The 17742-nt window shown below is 41.0% G+C and overlaps 3 protein-coding genes across 4 annotated transcripts in view; 1 reads left to right on the plus strand and 2 right to left on the minus strand.

The window, feature by feature from the left end:
* Positions 1-11: 11 nt before the first annotated feature.
* On the minus strand, positions 12-8950 carry LOC144655332 (serine/threonine-protein kinase 16-like). The gene is made up of 10 exons (XM_078515561.1): positions 8800-8950; positions 5840-5889; positions 5005-5040; positions 4423-4548; positions 3668-3817; positions 2366-2454; positions 1207-1263; positions 963-1057; positions 750-816; positions 12-341 (listed from the first exon to the last, which is right to left on the minus strand). Exons 1-10 carry the CDS (start codon positions 8885-8887, stop codon positions 179-181), a joined length of 921 nt encoding a protein of 306 aa, XP_078371687.1. The 5' UTR covers positions 8888-8950; the 3' UTR covers positions 12-178.
* The window catches only part of LOC144655335 (uncharacterized), a 26469-nt gene continuing 11018 nt past the window's right edge, over positions 2292-17742 (plus strand). Inside the window, exon 1 of the mRNA XM_078515566.1 lies at positions 2292-2297. The gene's annotated coding sequence lies outside the window, so the exon portion shown is untranslated. The remainder of the gene's footprint in view (positions 2298-17742) is intronic.
* LOC144655270 (uncharacterized) overlaps positions 12848-17742 on the minus strand; it is a 5948-nt gene continuing 1053 nt past the window's right edge. Inside the window, exons 1-3 of one of the 2 annotated variants that reach the window (XM_078515487.1) lie at positions 17133-17742; positions 16012-16111; positions 12848-15903 (exon numbers count right to left, since the gene is read on the minus strand). The exon at positions 17133-17742 is cut by the window's right edge and continues 1053 nt beyond it. In XM_078515487.1, the coding sequence (XP_078371613.1) occupies positions 12945-15903; positions 16012-16111; positions 17133-17520 (3447 nt within the window). In that variant the 5' untranslated portion in view covers positions 17521-17742 and the 3' untranslated portion in view covers positions 12848-12944. Of the gene's footprint in view, positions 16112-17132 lie in introns of both variants that reach the window. The other variant, XM_078515486.1, reaches the window with a different exon arrangement.

Consider the following 17742-nt stretch of genomic DNA (forward strand, 5'->3'; position numbering starts at 1 on the left):
CCCCCGAAGCCTTCCCCAGGATTAAAATAATCACAATTTCTTTGAACAAAAATGTTGTGCTTGTGACAAGAATTTTAACTCTTGCCATAAGCACAACATTTTTGTTAAAAAGATTGTTTTTACAGTGTTTTTATCTTGTTTGAATATAATAGCTCTGTTGTTGTGTATATAAAAAAAATTACATTTGTATGGAAACATGTCTACCAGCTTCACCGCCAAATACTGAAGTAGTGGGAGCTAAGTTATCTAATCTCAGTAGGATAGTTTGAAGCGACGGTCTTTCTTGAGGATCCACCTTGAGCATACTCATGATTAAACCATTTAATTCAATTGAATAAACACTGTCAAAAAACAAAACAGGAATTTAAGTAAGTACCAAAGAGAACCATAGGAGAACACTTATCACCCTCAAGGTAACATTCTTGTAGAGAGATCTGGGAGGGAATACACCTAGAAAACTTGGAAAATCTAGGAGTTAGCTCACATGCCCTGCCCTGCCCTCCTTCCTCCCACCCTCAAAAACAAACACACCCCTCCCTCCTCGCGTATTACTTCTATGGCCATACTTACGCTTACAAAAACCTTCAGTCTTAGAAAAGTCTATTTCACAGCCATTATTTGGGTCAGCACGCCCCTCCCCACCGTCTGCCTCTCTCTTTTTTAAGCAAGAAAATTCAAAAGGATGGTCAACAATGTCAAGGAAGGAAAATGGACTGGAATACATGGATGGACAAACTTTGGAAATGTACCTGTCACTTGGTATGTGAATGTTGCCACTGTTAGCTGAGAGTGCTGAGCCGTCACATGGACTTTGACCTGATGTAAAAATGAAGAGTCATAATCAGGGGTTTTGTTTCAAGCCAGATGCAGGACACAACTTCCAGCTGTTTGACATGTAATGTCTGGTAGTTCAAACAAAAAATAATTATCTTCTGAAGTATGAAAATCATTCACAAACTTACCATAAGCCATGGCATACAAAGTACAACCGAGTGACCACATATCACTTCTCTCATCAATTTCACAGTTGGATGGGACTTCAAAAAGCTCTGGAGCCCTGCAAGAGAGTGTTTACAAGACCACTCAATATATCACTGATTGGCATCAGAACTCATGAACAGTGCACACTACTTTGTCTTTCAAACAACAACAAAATCTTTCAACAAAACAGATATTGGTGTTTTGTTTTTAAGTGTTGCTACCTACCTGTATGGAGCAGTGCATTCTTGAGCACATTTCTCTTGGAGGGCCAACGCTTCCCTTCTGCAAGAAACGATCAGAAACAGTACGCCAAGTCAGAGATTTCACGCCAAAACATGAGATATGTACAAATGTGCAGATACTGGGACAAATTAGCCTCGTCAGCATGCCTGGCGGGGGGGGTTTTTATCAAAATTTTTTATAAAAAAAAAAAATATTTTTTTTTTTTTTTTTATCAAAAAACGAGGACAAAAAAAAAAAAAAAAAAAAAAAAAAAAAAAAATAAATAAATTTTTTTTATTTTTTTTTTTCTTTGTCGAAGAAAGATACTGGGACAATGATAATCAGAATGTCCCCATTCTTGGCACTACATTTAAAAAAATGCAATGGGGAAAGAAAAAAAGGCACTCTCTATGATTGCAACACTGACTCCAACAATTTAAGAAGCCCAGTGACAGAGTCTTGGGAGACGCGGTGGCCTATGGAGCGCGCCGCCCCGAGCGAACGGCCCGGGCGCGGCCTGGCCGGGGCGCGTGTGTGTTCTGGGCGAGACACTTACCCACAGTGCCTCCTCCACCCAGGGAAAATGGGTACCGGCAATTACTGCGGGGGGTAACCCTGCGATGGACAGCACCCACCAGGGGAGAACAAACTCCAGCACATGCTACAGAAACCGGGAAAGCCCGGCCTGTATGGGCCACTAGGCTCGAAGCAGACTTTACTTAGTGACAGAGTCAGCTAGTGCCTTGTGAAAAATTGGGACAAAAGGATCTCAGAAAACTGCGAGCAGTCCCACTTTTTCTTAGCCACCAAGTTTGAGGTAAAAACAAGTGCAAGTGAAAAAATGGCTTATACAAATCTAGGGAATGGACATGTTAATTTAAAAAGGCACGTCTTTTTTCAAGTGTCTATCCCCAGATTTTGCATGACCATTTCTTCACTTGCCCTTTTTTGACTTCACAGTCAACGGACTAAGAAAAACTAGGGAATGCTTGTAGTCTAGCCGAAATACGTCTGGGTTTGCAGGGTACCGGTACTTGTAGTCTAGGAACTCAGCCCAACAAGTTATTTTGTACAAGTACATGTGACCACTTGCCCAGATTGTACTTACCACACCCCATTTTCACAGGGCAAATATAATTTAATAATAAACTTTCTCCTTCACCTTGATGTAATGGTACATCTGGCTTTTGACACACTTCCAAGGTCCATCAACACCACAGCATTGTTAGGAGCAATTAACAAATTATGAGGCTGAAAAAGAAGTTACAAAATTAATATAGTTAGTGAAATAACAAGAAAATGCTTAAGTTTTTCTATGAGTATGTATTTCAGGATATATTTCAGATTTTTGAAGAATTGTTATTGCTGAGCCAGCAAAGTTTTTTTTTTTTTTTTCGGCCACCATTTTTTGGCGTCCAAACAAGGTGTTTTCAAGAAAAAATTGGCAAACACTTCATGTATCTCCTGGATTTTGATTTTTTGGGGGTTAGCATCTCTTTAGCATTTCAATTTATCAACCATCCCTATATATAACATTTTCTTAATGTGTGGTTCCAGAAGATGTCCATACCCACCCAAAGGTCATTGGAGATTCCAAGGCAGGGGGGTGGGGGAAGGGGTGTTGTCTCAAAAGCCAAATATTTTAAATAGTACATGTACACGTATATATGAAGCTAAAGTAGAATTTACGGGAGGGTTGAAGCCCTGGTTCAAACCAAAAAACCTTCTTCGGGGGAGGAATGGATATTTTATAAAACAACAATGAGCCCCAAAAGTGTTGACAGAGACACTCTGCACAAACTGACTACCTTGGACAAATTTTGCCCCACAACCCCTCCGATAGACCCCTACCCCCACCCGAAACAATGTTGGAATTTCAATTTGCAAGACTTGCTTTGTTTGTGTACAGCACTGAAAAGGGGGATGGGGGCAGTTGACAAATTATCTACAACGAATTTGAAGGGGAAAAAGGCAATATTGAAATTGGCACTCATTTCAAACAAATGCTTATTGCTCATTGGTCACTCTCATTGGTCTGGCCTATCGACATGTGTCCATGGGTTGGCAACTTGGGTTGTGGGACAAGATCATATACTTGGACAGATAGTGGCTGCCAAAAGCACCTGAAATACTGATGTCCAATCTTGTGCCATTACTCTAATTTTAAGCGCATTGAGGTCTGTATATTATGTGCTACAGTGGAACCTCGATATAACGATCTTCGATATAACGATATTCCCGATATAACGATGAATATGTTATGTCCCGGCAATAGTAAAATGTATGGGACGGAACCCCGATATAACGATTCCTCGATATAACGATATAATTTTACTACCCCCTTGGCATATCGTTATATCGGGGTTCCACTATATATACATGAACCATTACAATCATTCATTCATTCATTCATTCATTCATTGAATGTACAATCCACTGTGCATTTCTGTGGACTCTGCCCCACCTTGATATCTCTGTGGGCCAGAGGTGGATCTAGACCGTGAAAGGCAAGTATAGCGTCACACAGCGACTTGAACATGTGAAGTATGTCCAACTCTGGTATGTGGCCACCCTTGCTCAGTGTACGTTCAATCAAGTCTTGAACTGTTCCATCCTGGAAGAAATAATAATGTCAAAAAAATGGCTGATTTAAATAATGATGAGTAAGTCGAGTTAATGTCAATGTCAATCTGGTGATGGAGGTACATGTATATAATAATAATAAATAATAATAATGGTTTTATTGGTAACATTTCTACATAGTAGCTCTAACAAATATTGAATCAACATGTAAAAATAGGTTTATAAATAACATTGATTGCATCACATTATATGAGTAAATTGCAGCATCAAAAGGGTCTTTAAAGATCTTCAATGACATGCCAAAGATCCCAAATGATAAGGATCTTTAGGCTAAGGAATCATCGAAATCATTGAAAAACTAATAAGAATTTTTCAAGGATCGTTCAACTTATTATAACCTTGCGATGGACTAGCATCCCATCCAGGGGTGAGTAGAATACTTCTAGTCGCTAGTCACTTCATGCTATGGAAACCGGGATAAGCCCCGGTTGTGTGGGCCACTTGGCTTGGACACAGACTTAACCTTTTACTTTTACCTTCTAACATACACTGTAATAACAAATGTTATGATAGGCTTTATATTTATCACAAGACGTAGAACTTTCAATAAAAAGAACAATTTGCAAGTACATGTACCTTGTAGTAAGTCACCAGCATGCGAGCCTCTTTAAATGTTCCCTTGGTAACGACATCCACATCATGCAAGGCCAGGACACTTGGGTGATCAACTGCTCTGTGAGCCTCTACTTCACGTTCAAATGCCTTAATTACCAGTAACAGCCAAACAATTAAGTCAGTTGAGAGGCAGAAGCCCAGGAGAGATATGAGAAGGCAAGAACTCCATAGGAGCCGGAATGTGACTCCCAAGGTAGCAAGAATCAGAAGAAATAGAGAAAGCACCAAGCGTCAGGAACCAGGAATAAGGGTACAAGATACATGTTAAGATCCCCCTGTTTACCTCCAAGTTACTATACCCATAATTAAAAAAAAGAGAAGTATACGCATTTAATAATTTTATACCAATTGTGTATAGTTTTTTAATGATTTAATTTTGAGAACTCATGTGAGAGTCCTTATTTGAGACACTGAGGCTTTTTCATGATGTAGTGTTCATATTTTTCTTTACTGCTACATTTTGTGGTATGTACATACATGGCAGCATGCACAGTACAGCAGATTCTTACAAAATTTTAAATTAATTTAACAGCATAAACTCACCTCCTCTTGCTCTGGAAGCTGGAGACGCAGTCTTTTCTAAATGAATAATTCAGAGATAGAAATTGAAATTGGTTCAAAGAGGCTGATTTAATATTACAAAGTAGATCATTTACTTCTTAGTACATTATGACTAGGTGTGAGAACTGGAGCTTCAACTTTGCCATTTTCTTGCATGCACAATTTACATACCGGTAGATATAATTTATGGTGTAAGTGCAAGTGAGTTAACCCTTACAAAACAGTGACTCAAGTCAATCGACAATATACTTAGCCGCCAGCAAGTTATTTTTTACCAGACAGATTTCCATTGATTACTTAGAGAGGGACTTTTATACTCTAGCCTCCCATGCAATCGTTTTTAGGGGCGATCATGTTTCGATCCCTCTTAAAAACAACTGCGTGGGAGCCTTATTATACACTGGCAGTCTTAGCCGATTTTGAGCGCTGGTCTGCGGGCACATTCTTTAGTGTCTGGCGGTCTACGGTCAAGAAATTTATGGTGGTCTCAGACTTCAGAAGAAAATAAAAGAAATCGGCGGTCTAGGAAGAAAAACATGGCGTCTGCGGACTGAACCCCCTCTAACCCTTCTAACAGACCCTACTTACAGTCTATTATGTAGTACAGGCATAGCCCCCACCCCCCACCCCTCACATGGTGCCACCTGCAGTTTGAGGCTCCTCATTTGGAAAGAGCTTTGCAATGCATTGTACATTTTTTCTGTCCATTTTTTGTCCAATTTTACCCACAAATGATACCCATATATAATACTTAAATCAATTTTTGTCATGCCCCGAAAATTTAATGAAGCTTTAATAAAGAAATATAACAACTTACTAAGGCAAACCATTCCTTTCCACGATGCACAAGGTTCACATAGGAGAAAGCTGGAAACCAAAAGTATCATTCTATTAAAGACAAGTAAATTTGGGAAAATATATACTATACTGATACAAACAGATCCCAGGCTCCAACATAAGCTATTAGTTACAGTGGAGTCCTGATTTCCCAGGGGGTGGGGGGAGGCACTCCCCTATATGACCTATACGGGGACGTGCCACTGGATAGGGTATGGTTTTTGACTCCTCCGGCCCTGAACAGAGAATATTTTCAAACTCCTCTGCCCTAAACAGGGCCTGAAGATGTCCTAGACAGGAAACGGCTGCAAGACTGTCATCGAGTATAATTTACACTGTTTTCGCTTTTGCTTTATGAAAAGCATATTTTCATTTGCTGGGATCAGTGTTTGCATTCCAATGTGTCAAACATCACGTACGGAACTCAATCACAATAAAGCGTAAATGATTGTTGATGTTGTCCTTTGTCCTAAATACTAATAGGGTCTTAAAATAGGGGGTGTTGTCCTACACACTGTAGGTATTTTAAGTTTTTATTGCCCTAAACAGGGTCAGGGTTTCAACCCCCAGCGGCACCCCTATACGATGGTAGCAAAGGGGGGATCGTGTTCCTGTTTCACGCACAAATTTTAACCAAATTCATGTGTCACGTATACTTGACTGCAGAATTCACGAATCACGGATCTTTTCTAGCTTTTTTCACGCGTCACGGTCAACTTTTCGCCCTATTTTCAGGCGTCACGGCCTAATTCTTGCCCTTTTCACGTGTCACGCATAAACCCTTCGTTACCCTCCTATACCTTAACATAGGTCAAGTACCCCCCCCCCCCCGGGCCTGATTTCTTAACCTTAGATTTCTTACACCTCCCAAAAACAACAATGACTCTAACCAGAAGTTGTTTCCTTTGGACCCGGCGTATCCAATGGGTGATTCCAGAAAATATCCGTACCATACCACGGACGGCTTCCATATTTTAGCCCCCCTTGCCTTCAGAAATTCCAAAATGCATTATCCCCCCATGCCTTCGGAATTCCATAATCGTTAACCCCCCTCCCGTTCAGATTTTTCATTTTTTCGTCAAGCTCTTTAGAATTCCCGTCAGGGTTCGCAAATACGCCCAATGTGGCATATTCTACATCAAATTATTTCAAATGACTCGATCTGTACATACACTGTAGAGACAGTCATTATGACTCAAGAGATTCTGGGACGAAAATGTAAAAAAAATAAGACTTTTCTCCTTACCCTTGTTCAACAGATACAACCTACATTAACTTTACATTGCCCCAAACTGGTGCAGAACATTAAAATAAGAATATCGTGTGATGCACGTGTGTAAACTCGGAAGATAATACGATCGAGTGCATTGACATATCCGCCATCTTGAATTTGAGCCTTCAGGGTCAGCAGTCGCTCTCAACCCACGTGCTTCAAAATGGCGTCTCAAAGCGTAGCAAAAGAGTTTCCCACTCCACTAAATATTTGTGGATCCGCTTTGACAAGATAACAAAGAGCGAATGAAGAAGTTCATCAATGTTAAGGCCTCTGAAGCTTGATGTAGAACCCACATTTAAGCGATTTTCTTTTGTAAATGAACGCAAACACATGCCTGATCGATCGATACTTGTCTTGTATCCTGCTTCTGCGACGCGGTCGTCAGTTCGTGCTTTATTTGCGAATTGGTAGTCCACAAAATAAGCATTTTCAAGGAACACACTCTTGTTTTCTACTCTGGAAATCCAAGATCTGGAACTCCCCCATGCCTTCGGAATTCCAATCGTAAGTATCCCCCCATGCCTTCGGATTTCCAGTTCAAACAACCCCCCCTTGCCCTCGGATTTCCAAAAAGCCGTCCGTGGTATGGTACGGATATTTTCTGGAATCGCCCAATCGAACCCAATCGAACACCAATCCTTAATGGGTTCGGTAATCGAACATAATCGAACTCACAATAAAATTTGGTCAATCGAACAAAATCGAACGTTCGATTACCATACAATTGACAATTGAACAAAGTCAGACGTTCGATTAACCATACAGTGGACAATCGAACGTTCAATTACTGTACAGTTAACAATCAAACAAAATCAAACGTTTGATTACCGAACAGTCGACAACCATACTCAGTTGAACGTTTGATAACTGAACTCCTGTTTGTTTATATTGCGAACATTTGGACGGTGCACCGTCCCCCTCAAGAGACGGCTTCCAAGCAAAATAGGGTCGGATTGAATTCGATTGTGATTGTGAAAATCGAACGCACAGCAAAAGAGATGTTTGATTTTGTTCGATTATCGATTGAACGATTGGTGTTCGATTGGGTTCGATTTATTTTTAGTTCGATTTTTTTCGATTGGATACGCTGGGTTTGAATTTGCTTATATGGAATATTTCTAGTGTCACAAATTTGTATATTTAAATGATACAAGGACTTGACACCTAAACAAAGTTACTGACTTATCACTCATCAGTCACGTGGTAAGAATTATTTTTGGGATAATCGTCTATAAGGAAGTCTCAAGTAGCAAAGATCCTTCTACTTCCTGATAGTTTTGTGGGTTTTCTCCTAATATCTTATATGTATTACTTACTTTAACAGCGAAGATTTAAGACATTCTGTCTGATAATGATCATGTAAATTCCACGTAAACTGTATCTTGAACATTAAGACTTATTTTGTCGACTGAAATTACTACAATATCAGATTACGTACAAGACTTCAGCCATATTAGAATGAAGTTTCTATGATCGTGGCCAGATAAAACGGATCCAAGCGAACCTTCTGTGTAAGACCAGTTTTTAAATCGCTTATTACCCCAAATAAATCATTATTAGATCGCAAGAGTTCACTTTCAACACGAGGATAGCAGATTTTGGCCACAGAACCTTCGAAAAGTTGCTGACAGATGGTCGAGATAAAAGCGTAAAGTATCTCTCACCTCCCTCTCCGAGGTCTTTAACCACTCTGTATCTTCTACCATTTACCGTCACAGATGGTCTGCAGAATGATGAGCATTTATGACCCATAAATATCTACCTTGTTGGTTTTACTCAGCTTATTTTTTGTTTTCTATAAGCCGCTTCTGTTTTTATGAAATTGTAAATATTTTTCATTGGTTACCAGTTCTCTCTCTCTTTTCAATTTCCACTGACACAGAAATTCGTGGGCGCTTCTGCTTGTGTTCCAGGTGAGTTTCAGGTGCTGTCTCTCAGGTCTCAGGTTCGACCCCGGGGTTCGACTCTCTCTCTCTCTCTCTCTCTCTCTCTCTCTCCTCCGCAGTGGCTCCTTCAGTGGAAAAGGTGAGGGGAAAAAGTGAAATTTAACCTCTCCCCATTTCCCAGCCCGAACGAAAAATAAAAGTGGCCTCCGCGGAGGATAATAGGTTCGTCTTACAGGGGTGGGGTAGTTTTCTCACTTCGAAGAGGGATCACGATTTACGAATCCACTGGCCGGGGCCCGTTTCTCGAAAGCCCCGAAGACTTTTAAGCTAACTTAAGGAGCCTCTTCGGAGGAGAGAGAGTTAAACCTGAGGCATCATTGAACGCTTAAACGAATCTAAGAATAGTTCAGTAGCAGGTTTTATCCCCCCCAAAAAAATATTTTACTGCACTGTGAATTTGTTATTGTGGTCATCATTTCCAAGTTCTAACGCTTTCGGTTCTTTGCTGTTCTACCCTTCGATTTATTGAATTCTATATAACTATATACCATCTCCTCTTAGCTTTGATGTTTTCTTAATTCTTCTTTGGTTTGTCAAGTCGCTCAAGGCTCTTGTACAGATTAGCGTTGCAAATAATATTTGTAGGATGTTCTCGCTGACTGCCGATTAATATTCGATCAGGCGAGGAAGATAGACTGCACTTTTCCCAAAAATTATAACCCTTCCAGCTAATGACTGAATCAATTAAAGCAAAGCGTCGCACAAAAAAGCACTTTTAGGTTTTTTTCTTATCAGCTAATTGGTAGAGTGGTTAGTAGAGTTTTGTCACTTCAGCAAATCGTGTAAGAAAAAATTAAAAATCAGCATTCTTCTATTTTTGGAACAAAACGTTTTCTCGCGTGATTTACATACATTCGCAGACAACAAAAGAAAAGATTCCGAGAAACGTTCCGGTTTTCCACGAAATGACAGGTCGTGAACCTCCCCTTTAGGTAAAACAGTCCAGAGTCTTCAACACCGAAGTAAAGAAAACTTGTTAGTCTCAACTTCGACACATCAGGCCGGTTAGTTACATTTTTGCGAGCTTTAGACTTTTTTTTTTACGAAACCCTTTGATAGTCTCAAAAATTTCCTAAGTAGTTTCCACAATAGTTTTCCTATGTATTAAATTTGCATACGTTCCGGTTTTCCGGTTTTAGTTTCGTCGGTAAGCAGACCCAAATCTTCACTGAGGAAATCACGAAACCTGTGATGTTTATTCGCCAAGATCTTGAGCTGTTAAATAGTTAAGTGAGCGTCCGTGTAAGAACCGACCACTCGATTTTCGGCCCAAAACAGAATTCCTTCAAATTTTCTGTGCAAGACAATTGATCCATATGATAAACAAATATAGTAATATTTTGACTTGTAGTGTTATTTGTCAATACTTTTGGCGATGATTGCTGAGAACGGTCAAAAACCGAAAAAATCACCTTGTTTCGAGTCAAATTTAGGCGTCGCGCTCAACGCGCTGAAAAATTACGCTTTAACTCAAATAAAATGAAACTTGAATATCATTTTATTTTATGTCTTGTCTATTAGTTCATGGTAAAATATTTGAAATCTGACTTAACAAAAATTAATTATAATTTTTTAAAACACCCCATAAAGAGCCATCGCAAAAATCACGCAAACATACTGTTAATTAGAGAGGTTTTTCTCAAAAGTTTAACGTGATCTAGAGCCCTGGACACTATCTACGATTAGTACTAGGGTTGGTGTACTAGAAACAAGAAAAAAAGTTTTGGGTACTAAGCTTTTTGAATTTTAGGAGTTTTATCAACAAAGCCTATTTTTAACGGTCGTAACGCGCGTCACGCAATTTCTTACTATTGTGTTTCCTATCTTTCCCACATAAAACAGTTGTCCGAGGGAGCAAATATTTTTGAAACTAGCTTTCTGCTCGGAATAAGGCATGGACAATCCTAAATTTATAAAATATCGCCCCAAAAATAAGAATTAAGAAGGTTAAATCATGAGCGGCTCCGGTGTGAGTTGTCTTTAGTTTCACCGGAAAGCTTCGAAAAAGACGTTTCTGTGATTTGGATATCAAAGGAATGAACTATGAAAAAACCCTTCGCGCAACATTTTGACAACGAGATTTTTAACAACGAGAAGGTTTATTCATAGTATAAAGTGCCTTAATAAATTATGTACGGCGAATTTACATCGACCTACTACGGCGAAAATCTTTGCAGGGAATGTAGATTTCAATCGGCTAACACGCTGGAATGTAAATGTTATTTTTAGGATGTCACGTACATTAATATTTTGCCCTCCCTTCATACTTTATTTCGTAAATTGTTACGTTGGCAAAGCAACACGACTTCTATCATTGGTTTCGACTTTTGAAAATAGCCCATATGCCGTCATCAAATACTTCTCAGTCTTCGCTGAATTCAATTTATGCAAATTTGTAGCAGGTTTACACGTCGCGGCGTATCAAAACAAAGTTGATTTCAATTCTGGTAAAATTGACCCCAAAAAAGAAAAAAAAGTTGGGTGTCTACTTTCTTTCTCTCTGCTTCCACTTTTATTAAAAGATACTGTAAGGCTTCCATCGATGGCGAATCGAAAAAGAAGGGAAGTAAGGGACCTGTCAATGCAATCGAAACATTACTCAAGCGTTATTGTAACAACTGGCGAAGCTTAAATCTATAACAGTCAACTGTGCAGCGATTTCTACCCAGCCGATTTCGTTGAAACTTGCTCAAATGAATTTTTGGATAATTTTTACTTATTGACAGTAATAAAAAAGCTATCTTTGCGTTTAGAAAAAATGGTATTACAGTCGAAGCTCTCATAAGCGGACACCCTCGGGACGCGAAAAAAGTGTCCGCAACTGGAGCTGGCCGCTTACGAGAATGGTTCTTGTAAGCGGCCACTAGAGGTGTAAGGGGATAGATGGCCGCTTACGGGAACTTGCCCAGCTAACATAATGGTAATATGCATGTTAGTGGTGTTTCGAAATGTAACCGGACGTGGATGACGACAAAACAAACACTGAAATATCTGCCTCGTACCCAGACGCCTCTTCGCGCTCGTCACCAGTCACTCGCGCTTCGCGCTCGCTTTGTTCTCGCTTTGTCGGAGAAAGAAAATCGAGGCGCCTGAGGAGGAGGCAGCTGAAATATGGTTCTGTAATTACAGTAAGATCATTGTGAAGAACGGCGATGTGAAGTTGATTGATTAATAAAAGATACAGAGGTTTTTTATATGATTTTCTTTGCGGTGTCCGCTTACGGGAGCTTAAAAACAAAGACAAAGTCTAAGTCGTAATCTCGGAAAGTGTCCGCGGCCGCTTACGGGAATGTCCGCTTACGAGAATGTAAAAATACAGAGTTTGTATGGGAGTAAAAACGGGGTTTCTAACAACTGAAGGTGGCCGTCAGCAGAGCTGTCCGCTTACGAGAGTGTCCGTTAAGAGGGATTCGACTGTAATAATAAGTAATTTAAATATGCTGATATTTCCTGTTCATTTATTTTGTTTATTTTATAGTTCTAGTTTGTCATTACGACTACCAAAAAATAAGAAAAATCGGTTTAACTTTCCATACCCAAAATTCGATTTTTAAAATAGCACCTCCGCCCCTGGAAATACCCGCGGGCACCCTTAATAGACTCCAATTTGGGGAGGGTCACAATTTTTGGTTCCAGTTTCGTGGGCCCTCCACCCCTGATAAATAATGACCGGTCCCTAAAGTGGATAGTATAACTAATTTAACGCAGCAACAAAAAAGGACGACTTTAATCCTTTCCTACATTTACAGTAATACAGGGCTTTAAACTATTTTTATTTCCTCGGTTCACAGAAAACTATTAAACGTTTGAACAACAGCCAAACGCATCGGAGAATTGAATAGATAACATTTGAACGTTTTTTCCTATTGGCGACAGTCACATTCTTCCAAGAATGAGGACAAGTTCACTACTAGATTTTTTTTCCGATCTCGTGAACCAAAGGGAATCTCAAAATATCTTAATATCTCCTTGAGCATAACTACACTGAAACTGTCAAGACTCTCGTCTCGTGCCAGGTCACACAGGCAGTAAGAATCATAGCAGATTGGATGCCTGGGACTGAGTTCAGCGGCGACGCTCTCTAGCACTTCACGCCTTTCTTCCTCTTCCTCCTCTGCGTACACATCCTCCATCTGTAACTCTTGGTTCCCCTGCTTTCTTCGTGTGGCCGCTAGTCTCGAAAAAAAACCCTGTACTTGACTTTTCGTTAGCCAGTCTTTTCTGTCAAATATCCGCAAACCATCTGGTCTTCTTGCTGTTCTCATGTCTGCAGCCACTTTTCCAGGATCTGCCTTGTTGCCGGTTCTCTCTCCAAGGTCGAATTTCCTCGTTAGGTATTGTTTAACATCATCAGGAAATCGCACACCTTGATTTCGCGCCTTGTGTAGAGCCCAGCCAAGCTGTAAGTCACTGCAAATGCTAGGAGCTTGATATTCAAATTCGTCTCCTCGCTCATCGCAATGTGCTACCAGTGCCCTGCTACTTCCCTCGTTGTTGTCGACATTAAGGAATTTCTCGGCCCAGTCTCTTCTGAGTTTGTCATACACCGTTTCGGACCCTCCGCGCATTTGGCGGTGCTCGCCAACATCAAGATGATTCTCAAGCTCACTAACTTTTTTGAAGACCATTTGACACCCAGGCTCAGGGCAAGAGAAAAGACCGCTGGTTTCCTCACCATCAGTTGATGTGGCGTTATGGATTCGTGCTTCCTTTACTGGAAAAAAGTCGACATCTATAACAAGATCTGTAGGACCCTGAGGCTTGACGATGATGTCTTGGTAGGGAATGAGCCTCCCTTGCCCTACACCATAAGCTCTCCAGATCCTAATGCCATTTGATTCAAATTGAAAGTTATGATATCTGCTGAAATGATCTGTCTTTTTTACTTCAAGTGTCTTTTGAGACTCATTAACAGAGCAAACACTGGCAGTTGTGCCTCGGACAGGACGTTCGGAAAGCGCTGTACGCATGTCCTTTGCAGAAAGAACATCGTGTCCCTCGTTGCAATAGCGTCGGATAGCTGACTTCATCGGGCAAAGGATCCTATCACAGACATCTTTCCCGTATTGTGGCTCGGAAAAGTCGTACCGTGTGACGGTGATACCAACTCGGTTCCCAGCATCTCTTACGGCCGCCACGAGAAAGTTGTTGTAGTAACAGCCTGCTTCGTCACTTCTAAAGTTCACCTGCGTTATGTGAGGATGTTCCTTCTTTAAGGCCTCCAGTGTGTTCTCGATGATCGAGCAGACTGCATACCAATCCTGCTGGCAGGAATCAAGGATGTGAGCATATGATTGCAGCTCAACCTTACCAGTGCTGACATTCTTGGTTATGACGGTGGATATATGCCAGCTGAGCCCTCGTTTTCCGAACCATTCGGACTGCTTCTCACGATATTTCAGCTGAAGAAATTTCATTGCCCAGTCCATTATAACAATGGCGGACGTCGCGTCGGCTGTTTTCAGTAAATCTTGCTTCGCCTCTTCCTGGTTTATTGAGCGGACAATGTGCGCTTTCCATAGCAAGATATCTGACTTTGCGCGGTCAAAGTCGTACAGTAAATCTTCTCGTTGTTCTGAATTAACTGGCGTCCAGGATGGACCTTCGATCTCAAGTCGTAGTTCCTGAAGTACTTTCTTTAGCCCTTGGCAGTCATCGCAAGTGGATAAGTGCTGATGTGAACAGGACTTTTGGAATTCGGGTTCTACCGGATCACTAAGTGCAAAATTCCTGCAGTGGTCGGCGCATGTAGAGTTATTTGGTTGGCAGTTTACTCGGAATTCAGTTTTGAGATAGCGTTTAGCATCTCTGAGCTTTTGGCGAGCTTCAAGGCACCACTGCTTTTCCTTTCCTCCTTTCTCTAGGGTTTCTAACAGTTTGTCGAGGGTCTCAAATCCCGCTGCGCCATCGGCAGCAGTATTGTCCAAGCCCTGAAGGGATTTACGCTGAGACGCCTTTCGAACCTCCAAGATTTTAAACAACGTAGATCTACTGAGTGGCTCATAACATTGTTCTTTGCAGTATTCCAAATATTGTTCAATCATTGTAGATCTGGTCACCGTTCTTACAACGTTTGGCATCTCTATTTTCTCACCACTGTCTAGGGTTAGTATCTTGCTACCGTACGAAACGTCTTGATAAAAGTAGGGCCTGTTTGTGAATTCTACAAAGTGTTCGACTTTTCCCATATCAAGCCGTACACGATGCTTTAGCGTAGCTTCAGGGATAGTACCAGGCCCATGTAGTTTGGCATGAGAGCGTGCCTGCTTTATTTCCCACTTAGTTAGTTTTCCGTAGGGCTGGTGAATTTCCTGTAGCTTGCTCATGGAATATCTATAAGCGTAAAGGCTAAGTATTTGTTTCCTTAAATTCCTGGTCTTCGCATTCTTATAAGCAGTCATGAGTACCACTAAGTCATCGGGTATTGGACCTTCACACTTTTCTCTTTGTGCAGAGGCCATTGACTCGAACAGCTCCTCTCCACTTCCAGGTGCTATTACGCTACACAACAGCAAACAGTCCTCACTGGCCTGTCGTAGCACATTCAACTGTTGCGCTTTGCTCAGGTTATTCAACGAGGTTTTCAGTTGGGAGGATAGGGGTTCACGTTTTACTTCCTGTGCAGTAAGATTTGCAATCGTGTCCATAGCTGAGTTATATGTATCAACTATGTCGGTAACCAAGGGCGTTGCTGGAGAGGTGATTTCTGCTCCTGGGGTCCAGCATGGGGTCTCGGGGATATTCTGAGGAGCTGAAGGCTCACGGAATGGGGTCGAGATGACGAGGTGGGCAATGGTTTCCACGGCAGCCTCCTTAGCAGGTCTAAAAAACAAAGTGCATACGCTAAGCCACCGTAGACTTCTTCTGAAGGCGACAGTAAAATATATATTTTTCATCTTGTTGAAGGAGAAATATTGTGCCCCTACATACCTTTGAAGGGGTGCCATTTCTTCAGGTTCCTTGGGGTACAGCCAGTCTGTTTTTAGGGCTACGTCTTCGGCGTGTTTCTTTCTGCATGTTGTGCAGATGGCTAGCAACAAAAAGTAAGTGTTACTCGCCCTAGAAAACTGTCAACCATCCCTGCAAAAAGCCCTGGGATCTGCTCTCCCTTGTGAATACTACATGATGTTACTTCACACCCTCTTTCTAATGACGGATGATAGTTGTTCTTTGTTGCCTCCGGGGAGCTACCCAAAAAGGTGATATACAGGGAGGCGCCGCCTAGATGTCCAACCCCTTAACTTTTCTATATACCATTTTCACGGAAAAGGAACCCCTTTCATATACCTAAATGACATGAGGTAAAGGTACCTAAAACAGGAAGTCTTATTGCCTTAATAAATTAAAATGATACAGCTATGTGTGTCTATTCGAAATATATATATTTTTTCTATTAAAGGCCCCTTTGCATTCCTTATGACAGATTTCCCTACCCTTTTATACACTTGATGGGAGGCACGTTGGCCAAACGGTTATCGCGCTAGACTCGGTCCGGGTTCGAGTCCTGGCCGGGTTCAATATGTCGTGTTCTTTGGGCAAGACTCGGGGTAACCTTGCGATGGGAATACTCCTAGTCGCTTTATGCTACGGAAATGTGACGGGCCACTAGGCTCGTATACATGCTTTACCTTTTTATATTCTGCCCATTAATATACCTAAACCATACAAATGGGCAGAACCTCCACGTATAGTAATCCTCCCCTCCCCCCCTCCCCCACAATCGCTCGTGACCCCTGTGTTCGCAGCAAACTTGAAAGAGTAATTTATTTAGTCACGGTTAAAAACATCAGGTGTTGCAAGCTATGTCAGTAATTTCACTAAGAATAAATTATTTAAGTCGCATTCAAATTACTTTATAATAACATTTTATCCTGTGTTTGAGCCGGTTTCAGGTAAGCTAACAGAACGCGTCCAGAGAACAGTTGTCACCATGCAACAATAATAATAACCTAGCATTTCATATTTACGGAAGTGAAGTCTGTTTCAGCCTAGGGCTTAACAATGTAAACAATTTTTAACGATTAAGAACAATCTTTAACGATAAAACTTACGGGAACCAACGGGTGCAGCTTCTCCAAAGAGGTTTTTAATTTCCCTAGCCAGCTTGAAATTTATAACATGAGTTCCTGTTACCGCCGATTTCTTTCCATGATGTCTTGGATACTGGCAGGTCTTCGGAGCTTGCCAGTACTTTCCTAAGGTAAAACGATGGGCTGGACAAACCATCATATTCTTAATCTGTTCTTCAGTGAGTTCTAAAAGACCTGCTCTTGCCAGTATTAGATCCCTTTCACATGAATTTTCTCTTGACAGGTGGTGATTTGCTAGATGCAAACTGATATCGCCGTCACAATCATTTAGGGCTATACAATCTGTATGTCCACGACTACTTCCGCACTTACCACCTAAAATTGCCGAGAAGGAACAAAATCCTGCCATTTCACAGAACGAAACAACACGAAACGCAAAGAGCAAAACTATTCCTGCCGTAATGTAACCACGCACAACATCAATTGTCGCAAATTTGCATAAGTTAAATTTAGCACAAGGGCAGTGCAAAAAAAAGTGAAGAAAATAAATATTAAAGGAAAAGTTTGTAGCCTATTCACAAAATTGAAAAACAAATGATATAAAGTAAAACAAGAAATAGTTTTAGCAGCA

The sequence above is a fragment of the Oculina patagonica genome, chromosome 5, assembly GCF_052425735.1.
Source record: "Oculina patagonica isolate OP01 chromosome 5, crgOcupat, whole genome shotgun sequence".
Taxonomy (NCBI): domain Eukaryota; kingdom Metazoa; phylum Cnidaria; class Anthozoa; order Scleractinia; family Oculinidae; genus Oculina; species Oculina patagonica.

What these genes read in the sequence shown, in the direction of transcription:
- LOC144655332 (XM_078515561.1), bottom strand. Translation starts at nt 8,887, where the DNA reads ATGGGTCATAAATGCTCATCATTCTGCAGACCATCTGTGACGGTAAAT. An exon ending in GAAAGGAATGGTTTGCCTTA is followed by an intron (nt 5,041 to 5,839) that starts GTAAGTTGTTAT and finishes TTATTCATTTAG; the next exon opens with AAAAGACTGCGTCTCCAGCT. An exon ending in GAATGCACTGCTCCATACAG is followed by an intron (nt 1,058 to 1,206) that starts GTAGGTAGCAAC and finishes ACTCTCTTGCAG; the next exon opens with GGCTCCAGAGCTTTTTGAAG.